General features: G+C 42.7%; 1 protein-coding gene across 1 annotated transcript; it reads right to left on the bottom strand.

Moving 5' to 3' along the window:
* Positions 1 to 564: 564 nt before the first annotated feature.
* LOC123047471 (ABC transporter E family member 2) lies at positions 565 to 8,416 on the bottom strand. Its single transcript, XM_044471039.1, has 11 exons — positions 8,116 to 8,416; positions 6,745 to 6,830; positions 6,540 to 6,637; positions 6,335 to 6,452; positions 6,148 to 6,237; positions 5,266 to 5,570; positions 4,975 to 5,170; positions 4,711 to 4,893; positions 4,073 to 4,342; positions 3,198 to 3,443; positions 565 to 1,041 (listed from the first exon to the last, which is right to left on the bottom strand). The coding sequence occupies exons 1-11, from the start codon at positions 8,216 to 8,218 to the stop codon at positions 922 to 924; spliced, it is 1,815 nt and encodes a 604-aa protein (XP_044326974.1). The 5' UTR covers positions 8,219 to 8,416; the 3' UTR covers positions 565 to 921.
* Between the last annotated feature and the right edge of the window lie 1,518 nt (positions 8,417 to 9,934).

Here is a 9,934-nt window from a genome sequence, read left to right as displayed (position 1 = left end):
AGACTAGAAGTTTTAGAAACAGTTTTTTCCCATGTTCTAATAACCAGCTCATCTAGCCCTTCCCTGAGAAACCAGAGTATCTAGGAATAATGGCACATGATCAGATTTTCAGTTAAAGGATAGATTTCCTCCCATTCCACATCACATAGTATTTCTATCTAATTTCTCAATGGTAGGTTGGGGCAAATTGTTACCCCAAGTATATTGTCTACCATGCATATCTAGTTCCCTCACCCCAGCCTGTTCTATGATAGCATTAAAAAGAAAGCTCCAATGTCCTGGGGTACCAGGTTTGTTTTTCTCAGATGCTTTGGGTTCACATTTACTATCTTACCTAAGCACATGTAGAGGCAGTCCCTTGCATGGGAAGCCACTCCCTTCATTTTTGCTTATCTCTCTCCTTCACATGGATAAACAAATTGCATGGCTAGCATGTGCATGAATATGAGTCGTTTGCGGCTTTTCCGTTTTTGCATATTAAGATGGTCAATTTTTCAAAAGAAAATGCGAGAAGGTAGATTTTTCATATGGCAGCCTGAACATAGTTATAAAATCCCAGCGACATGAGAAAGAACAGGAAACATAACCATCATATCAGGTCTGGGTTTGCATGTGCGCTAATTCAATTAGTAGCTGCTAATTAAGTAACCAAGATGACAGAGCTGCTTTGACCTGGGACAGAGCAGGTGCAGTTGGCTGTCTCATCTGCCAAATCTATCCAACGTCAGTACCCCCAAAAAAAAACAGGACAAAACCCAGGTTTGTCAGATGAACGAGGCAAGATTTTACTGGTTTGTTTCCTACGCTTGATTCCACGCCATCTGTCTGAATGTCTGTCTATCCGAGCATAGTTCAATTCACCTAAAAACAAGATCAGTCAAACTGAATTCTCTCGGGAGGGGCGGCGCGCCAATCAGTCAGTCAGTCGTCGAGGTAGTAGTAGGACCCCGCGGCCTTCTGCTCCCGGTCCTTGGTCGAGTCCATCTTGTTGATCCGAGGCCGGTAGTTGGTCGGGTCCCTCCGAAACGTGATGTCAAGGTGCTGCCAAACCAAACCAAAAACAACGGAAATCAGCGATGATGATAACTACAGATGCAAAACTCTACGCGATGCTCAAATCAAGTGATGCTGGGAGAGGGATATAACCACTTATACATCTTAGAGGGTTTGGATTCGACAAATATAAATAATACTAGTAGACAGATAAACATTTCTTTCATGTTTTGCACAAAAATATTGGCAATCAAGCACAACAGAAAGCGGCTAGGAGATGTCGCATGCCAGAGTCCATAAATGCATCATACTGAATTATGAATCTGCACATCATACTTGTTTTTCGCATTCATTTTTCATGTACACAGCCATTCAGTTTATGGGCATATCCAACTAAGTATTAATATTGTTTCTTCCTATTTCAATTTGCCATTGTTGCAAAACAGTGTATCAAGCAACCACACTAGACTTCAAACAAGACTCAGCCTTGAAATTAGTTATTTAGTGTACATAGTAAATGAATAATATGCATAGCCAAAACATCTAAGCTAATAGCTGGAGAAATTACCAAAGTGTAACTTTACAGGAAAGACATTAAAGCAAAGCCCATTGAAGTAGTTACCACATTGGTAATTTTCAGCACTACCCATTGTCAGGTGTGCACCCCTGCTCAATGGGCTTTGCCAACTTCATGAAACATTAAAGCAATTACTACGCTGCGCGCCCCTGCTCTTCTGCTCACAGTTCACTGGTTGGTGTAGTTAACTAGCTGAACTCGATTTCTAAGTATTTTGCAACATATTTTATACAATCCTGCATATATGTAACTGAAACTTAACTCGTGGATTTCTGTGCAAGTAATTTCTCATAATTGTTTTTCTTATTAGCATATTGGCAAACATGAAGACGGGCCAGGGTGGGCACCTCCACACGACACGTACTCCAGACCGAAGGACTAGGATAAAGCACAGGTAAGAGAACTCCGGATTTAGCATTATTTTGTCAGTGCAACAACACAAGTGTCAGCTTGAATTTCATTTAAAGAACTATGGTAAAGTTCAGAATTCAGTTACTTTGCCATTCGGTTGCCGTGGAAGCGCGGGAAGATACATGGTTTAAATCTGTTACTGTGGATGGGGTGCCCCCACTTTTCCCATTCGGCAAAACGAGATGTCCAGACTAAATTCTACAAAGAACTGATGGAGACTCGATCCAACACTTATTATGGCATTGACATGGTTCAGCTATATTCAGATCAGATTGACTTGTCTTCTCTGACTAATGGGTTTCAGATGAGATTTTCAAAGCTATAAGAGATGTGCTGAGGGATAAAAGCCCAGGACCGGATGGTTTCGGCTCAGCATTCTACCATGACTTTTGACAAGTCATTAAAGATGATTATAATTGCCTTCTCCAATCAGTTCCTTTCTGGGAAGCTGCAACTGGAGAGAATTATAGATCTTTGATGGTATTGCTTAGGAAGAAAGACAATGGCAACTCTCCTGGTACCTTCAGACCGGTCTCGTTGCTCAATTTTTGAGCCAAATGGATTACTAAAGTTTTAGCGGCAAGACTGCAAAAGTTGATTACTTGGCTCGTTAACAATGACCAGACAGGATTTGACAGGATGCGATGCATTCCGGATAATTTGTTATATGCAATGGATTTGGCCCAAACCTGCAGAAAAAGGAAAAAAGAAAGGCTTTTGACAGTCTCCTGGGACGTGCTGTTCTCTATTATGAGGATCAGAGGGTTTAATGATCACTGGATTGGATGGATGGAAGCACTCCTAACCATAGCCAAGACATCAATTCTACTCGCAAGGAATACCGGGAGACTGGAACGACCTTAAAAGGAGATCGAGGTAGGGAGACCTCCCCCCTGCTCTTCATTGTGGTAGTTGGATGTGTTGCAGCAAACCATCAGGAATTTTGCCTCTCATGAGTTGCTTCGACACCCCGTACTAGATTCTCAACCCTGCCCCATGCTACAATGTGCGGATGACTCTAATTGTGACAGAAGGGGAGGTTATTCAGACCAAGTTGTTGAAGGATATTTTGGATGCCTTTGCCAATACCACTGGTAAGCAAGTTAAACTTCTCAAAGTCCACTTTTGTGCCCATCAATTTAACTGACCAGGAAAGCTCATCGATTGGCCTCGCTCTCTGCTTCCCTAAATGGATGGATGTTGCTTATGCACTTACCGATAGGAACCTGTTCATCCCAGACACAAGGGACTGCGGCGTGCAGGCAGTGCACTCGACGGAGGGGCGCCCCTCATAGACTACCACCTTGTCCGCCAGGTAGGCGGCCATGATGAAGTCGTGCTCGACGATGAACGCTGTCTTCTTGGCATGGAGGATGAACCTCTTGATCACCTTCGACGCGACAATGCGCTGCTCCGAATCAAGGTACGCACTCGGCTCATCGATAAGGTAGATTTCTGCAGGCTGAAAAGCAAAAAAAAACACAAAGTTAGTTAGTTATCCACACATGCTGATGACGGTACTCGTATTCTTGTATCCCACATCTGTTGTGCTAGCTGAGTCTCATCCATATTATGCTGTTGTACGAAAGAAATATTGAAGAAATAGTCACCAGCAACTGAACATGAATCACTTGGCATGTTGCAAATGAAATTATCTCTTATAGCATCTACAGTAAACTAGTCTGGAGTTATATCTAATACCTTCCACGCCAACAATTAAAACAGCCATCTAATTTTTTTTATCTTGGCACAAATTCATACAACAATATGACTAAAATGTCACCAAGTCCACGTGCCATGTTTCTTTAGTTCTTTACCTTCTCACTCCCAGTCTCTCTCAGACAACGTGAAGTAGGAATGACATCTTCTCAAATGCATTTTGTGCTCTATCTAATGCTCTTGATTTACTTTAAAAAATGCTCTTGAATTCAAAAAAAAAAATGCTCTTCATTTCCATGTGGAGGTATCTCATGCAAGATACTGTTATCAAGAGTTCAAGACAAATGAGGTGGTCACACGTGAACAACTATGTTGCCCTGCTAAACCAAGAATACTAAGCAACAGTTCAGAACTTCGAATACAAGGAGATACCTGTCCAAGGCAAAGACATAGCGCCACCCTTTGGAGTTCTCCACCTGATAAATTCAGCACCTCCTGATCCATGAGCTGCTCAATTTGTAGTGGCTTCATTACATCGGATATAAACTGAGCATGAGTATATGAATCGCGTATTTTCTTATGAAGCAGTTGCCTCACTGAGCCCGGGAATTTTGGGCTAATCTTTTGGGGCTTGTAGGACACATTAAATTCGGGAATTTCGATCTCAACTCCTTCCATGGTATCTGGCTTCAAGTGCCCAGCCTGTCCGGTCATAAAAGACAATGAACATAAGAACCAAGGGCTTCATCAATTCAAATGCAAATTATATTACAAATTTCTTGTATAGAAGAGTAGCTATCCAGTAACAGTTGTGACTTGAGAACAGAAAACAAGACATCATTGATTCTGAAAATTCCGACAATGAAACGGTTGATGATAATACTTAGGAAAGGATTTATAACATTATCACAGAACTTATGGCATTATAGGTCAAGAGCACAAAGCTTCCATTTGTATCATTTTAGACATAACACTATTTACACGAATATAGCGGTGCCTTGCAAGATCAAGAGCGCAACATACATATTTATAGAGAGAAGGTAGGGGGAGGAAGGGGTGGAGAGATGTACCAGCATTCTGATGAAGGTAGTTTTCCCTGTTCCGTTCTCACCAAGCATCACAACAATCTGAGAATCAGTGAATTCACCTTCCATGACAGTGAGCTTGAAATTTCCCAGAGTTTTGCTCATGGAAGGGTACTTGTATCGTTGGTATGTTTCAATCTCCTCCGCGTTGTCTTGCGTATCCACAATCTAAGAAGACAATATAAACATCAGAACATGTTTTCATCACGGAAAAAGGATATGAAATATTATCTGCGTATGTTGCCTTACCTTAAATGTAAGAGATTCATCTCGAAACCGAAGATTTTCAGTTGGAACAAATCCAGCCAGGAAAATGTTGATACCTTCTCGGACTGAAAATGGCAATGTAACTACACCATAAGCTCCTGGCTTTCCATATAAGCAGCAAATGAAGTCGGACAGGTAATCTAAGACACTCAAGTCATGTTCCACAACAATGACGTAGCTGGAAACAAAATCATACTACTTGTCAGTAAAATTTTCAAAGCGTCTATTAGTCAAAAGATTCGAAATATAATCATGAAAACAAATATAGATTACCTGTTCGATCTCAGCAAGGACCTAATGACTTGTGCAGCCTTCAGTCTCTGCTTAACATCGAGATAACTTGATGGTTCATCAAACATGTAAATTTCTGCACTTTGCACAGCAACAACTGCTATTGCAAATCTCTGGAGCTCACCGCCAGAAAGTTCTCCCACATTTCGGTCAATAACTTGGTTCAATTCAAGGTCAGCGCACAGCTCAGCTTTCATATCCCTCTCATCTTTCAGCTCAAGTACTTGCCCGACATTTCCATGGACAGCTTTCGGAATGTGGTCAACATATTGAGGCTTGATGATTGCCTGCAGAGAGAGTGCGAGGAATCATCAGAAGTATTCAACTGTTAAAAAAAACATACAGTACAACAGTCTATTAGAAATATGAAAGAGCAGGTATTTGGATGTCAGACAGTAACAGAGGGCATGGTAACAAATGCATGACTAAATAATATCAGGAAGACTAAACCATAAGATATAGAGTATGCTATTATATGCTTAATTTTGCAAGTTTGCAACACTTCACATAGTAACGTGTTATCTCAAGGCATCCACATTAGAAGCATTAATACAAGAATCGCCGTAGCCATGGTTTTACTGAAATGATCATTGCATATTACTATTTGAAGGACAAAAGAAGTTGAATGTTTACCATAAGTGCGGTACTATATGCCTACTCTGCTACAAGCATATCGTTGAATGCATAAGTGGGAGAGAATATTGCTACTAGCCTGCATGCCTATTTTCACATATGATAAAACAGAAGAGAAAAATAACACGGCAAATGAACAGGTTATCACAAGCTTCTTGTTAGAAACTAAATAGTAACAGACCCTGCCTGAATTACGAACACGGTGAATAAAAAACTGTGGCAATACAGTACCTTCAGGTTATCCTCCAATAAACGTGTAAAATAATTCTGAAGTTCAGAGCCACGGAAGTATGTAAGGATCTCCTGCCAATCAGGTGGATTCTGCAAAAAAAGGAGAAGTGCAGAGCTAAATAACACTATCTTGAGCAGTTCACTGAATACGGAAGAATTTTTTGTGTAGGAGGTACGGGATACATACTTTGAATCGTCCCAAATTTGGTTTCAGCTTGCCAGCTAAGACTTTAAGCGCTGTGGACTTTCCAATTCCATTGGTTCCAACAAGTCCCAAAACTTGACCAGGCCTTGGAACAGGCAGCCTGCAAGTGCAAAATTAGTAATTGCAGAAATGACAAATAACATGCAACTTGATACAAATCGAGAAGTCTTCATCAAACAAAACGTACCTGTGCAATTTGAATGTATTTGGCCCATAGCGATGGGTGGTATCCTTTTCCAGATCTTTTGGGAGGTTAATGATCTCGATGGCATCAAATGGGCATTTCTGCAGCAAGAATTAATTACAGGGAATGAGAAGACCAAATAGTAGAGTGCATATTTTAATAAAGACCAGGCAATTTAGTAGCTGTGTAAAAGTTGTCATATATATACCTTGACACAAATACCACAACCAATGCACAGCTCTTCAGAGATGAAGGAAACCTTGGACGCCGGACCAACTTCAATGCACAACTTCCCTGTGCAACAAAATAACCAGCAAGTTGTCATAATCCAGTTCAATCAGAATAGGCCATGGTCTCAAAGCCGGAAATGTATACAATCAGAACAAGCATGCATCAGGATATACAGTATTACAAAACGTCATGGCAAGTGTAGAGTTGGTGTACACAAACAGAAAAAGTGGTACTCTACAAATTAAACATGCACGCCAGTCGCCAGATGTCCTTGACAGACTACAATAGGTACAATCAATGAATCAATCAGATAGCCGGTTTCTCCAAAAATTTGATTTGGGCGTAAACATGGTCTCCTTCGAGTATGTGTAGACCAGATAGTGTATTTTAGAAGATGCTAGTCAAAGGAGCTTTGGCTTTACTAATGAACGGACCTAATGTCAAAAGAACAGCCTCAATTCCTTTCAAGAGGCGTGTACATATAGAGCACTTAAATTGGCCGCATACTCGCATGCATGAGAACAAATTATTAAAAGAGTCCGTAGCACTGCAGAAATCAAGGGGTCTCCTTGCGGGCCTAGCAGCCAGATCTAGCGAGCAATTCGACCACAGGCGTGCGCCAGATCAAAACACCACACCCACGGACACGAACAGATTGTGGGCGCAGCGGAAGCAGCCGAATCAACATGGCCCTACTCGACCAAACGACCTCGCTTTTCCATCCGGCAGGATGCCCTTCACGGACTACAACACGAATAACGAATCAATCAATCAGAGAGCCGGTTCTCTCAAATTTGTTCTGGGCATGAACATGGTCCCCAAAGCACAACCTTTTTTCCACCAGCAATTCAAGGCACACGTTGACAACATAATTTTTGAAGGCAATTTTTACACATGGCTTTCTTCAAGCATGTTTAGTCCAGATATTTCAGAAGATGTCAGTCAAAGCTTTTGACTTCACCATTGACCGGACCTAATTCGTCAAAACTCAAAAGCACAGCCTCAATTATTTTCAAGAGGCGGAGAGAAGCGCTTAAATTGGTCGCATACTCGCATGCACGCACGAGAACAAAATTCCTAAAAGAGCCCGTAGCAGGGCTCAGGGGAGAAATCAAGGGGTCGCCTTGAGTGCCAACCAAGCCCCCAGATCTCGCGAGCAATTCGGCCAGAGGCGCGCGCGCACGGAGTCGAACAGATTGCGGGCGGGCGGCGGCGGCGGAAACGGCCGAATCAACCTGGGGATCTACACCCTCATGCTCGACCAAAGGACCTGGCTTTTCCCGGCCGGCCGGCCGGCGGCCGAGGGGGGCAAGAGGAGAGGAGAGGAGAGGGGGGGATTGGGCGTTACCGGTCTTGACGACGGGGCAGCTCTTCTTGCACTCCTGGCGGCACTTCTTGGGCTTGCAGCGGTCGTCGTTGACGATGGCGATCCGCGTGAGCCGGTCCGCCATCTCCCCCGGCGGCGGCGGCGATCGCGGGCGGCGTGGAGGGAGGAAGCCCTAGCGGCGGCGGCGGCGGCGGCGCGGGTGGCAGGTGTCGGCTGCTCGAACCGACCCGAGGCTGCCTGCAGGTCTTTTTTTTCCAGTGAAATCCCGAGGCTGCACCGCAGGTGGGGATCTGCTGCGAACCGACTCGACTCGACTCGACTCGGGCCGGTGCCGGTCGGATATGATACGCGTTGCTTTCCTTCTCTCTTTTTTTCCATCCTATTATTTTTCTTTTGATTTTTTTAACACGGTACAGACACCGACGCTCATACATACTCCACCCGCATACACTCATCCCCATAAACGCACGCACGCCCACTCCACCCCATGAGCCCCTTCGAGATGCTTTTCCTTTCTTTTTCTTTTGACTGAATGATGCAGGATGCAGCTTGAAATTTTTGACAGATGGCACAGATTTCTTTGTACTTTGACACGTTGTGTTACCATTGATAGTTTTCTTCTTATGTTTCTTAGTGCAGACGCAGGCTCATACACTCGGCTCTATGAACGCACGCATGCAGACCCTATCTATATGTGTCAATGATCGGTGGTTCTAGATGGAATTTTACATTCAACATATTGCGCCAAATTGTCCTCATCCGCACATAGCCGGTCGGTTGTTAATATGTTTACATTCTTTCGGTTTTGGGAGGTTCTGTTTCTGTTTTTTCAGGTTTTACCAAGCTTCTGGAAGGTGTCTGTCCGATATTGAAAAAAGCACAAGCAGTTCATAAAAATGTTTTTCAAAAATTTTGAAAAAGAAACAAACGTTTTTTTGACTTTTTCTAAGAAAACAATCATTGATTGAAAATTAATTGTAAAATATGAAAGTTTTGAATATTTTCAAAGTTTTTTAAGATTTTTAAAGTAGATAGACATTTTTTGTGGAAAGTTGAACTTTCTATAAAACAAAACCATATTTTGGAATTTGTGAATAATTTTCAATAACGTGAACAGTTTAGAAAAAAATGGGAGCATTTTTTAAACCTTTTAACATGGGATCTAATTTCTAACATCTCAATGAGAGAAATCTAAGGATGAAAACGATTCGTGATTTGGATGCATGGTTGAAGAGATAAATTATTTTTTAAATGAATGTAAAAAAAAGGAAAATCCCTAGGTTGCAATAAACCGCGCGCATGCAATGTGCCACTTGTCAGCACTAGAGAAGATAGAAAGTGACATTTACAAGGAATAACCGGAACCAGCCTGTACAAGGACAGTGGTATCCCCAGCCTACCAGAATTCTGAACCAACATGTACGAGGATAGTGGTATCCCCAGGTAAGTGTGTGCATATGTATGACGTTTTGCGTATATACTGTGTTAAAAGAGCCCGTGCAGTAATGGGCCGCCCCATTTAGCGAATATATAGTAATAAACAGGAAGACATAGAGGAGGGAAACAGTTCCCAGGGATCGAACCCGGATTCCTACGGATGCGTTTGGATGTTGCCCATGCTGACCCTACCAACCTGCGGGCTCGCCAAAAAATTGGCGCACCATCCAAGCCGCCCGCGATTTGGCCGCGCGTTGGCGAAAAAGTGAACTGCACTAGCCCATGTAGCCCAGGCGGACCAAATAATCTTTACCTCTTTATCTTTATCTTTATCTTTACTACCTAATCTTTCCCTACTAATAAAGCACGGAGTGCTTCTGCCCGTACGTCGTCGGCGTTTTTG

This window comes from Triticum aestivum, chromosome 2B, assembly GCF_018294505.1.
Source record: "Triticum aestivum cultivar Chinese Spring chromosome 2B, IWGSC CS RefSeq v2.1, whole genome shotgun sequence".
NCBI classification, from domain to species: domain Eukaryota; kingdom Viridiplantae; phylum Streptophyta; class Magnoliopsida; order Poales; family Poaceae; genus Triticum; species Triticum aestivum.
Note: the sequence above shows the minus strand (reverse complement) of the source record. Positions and strands in the feature narration are given on the sequence as shown.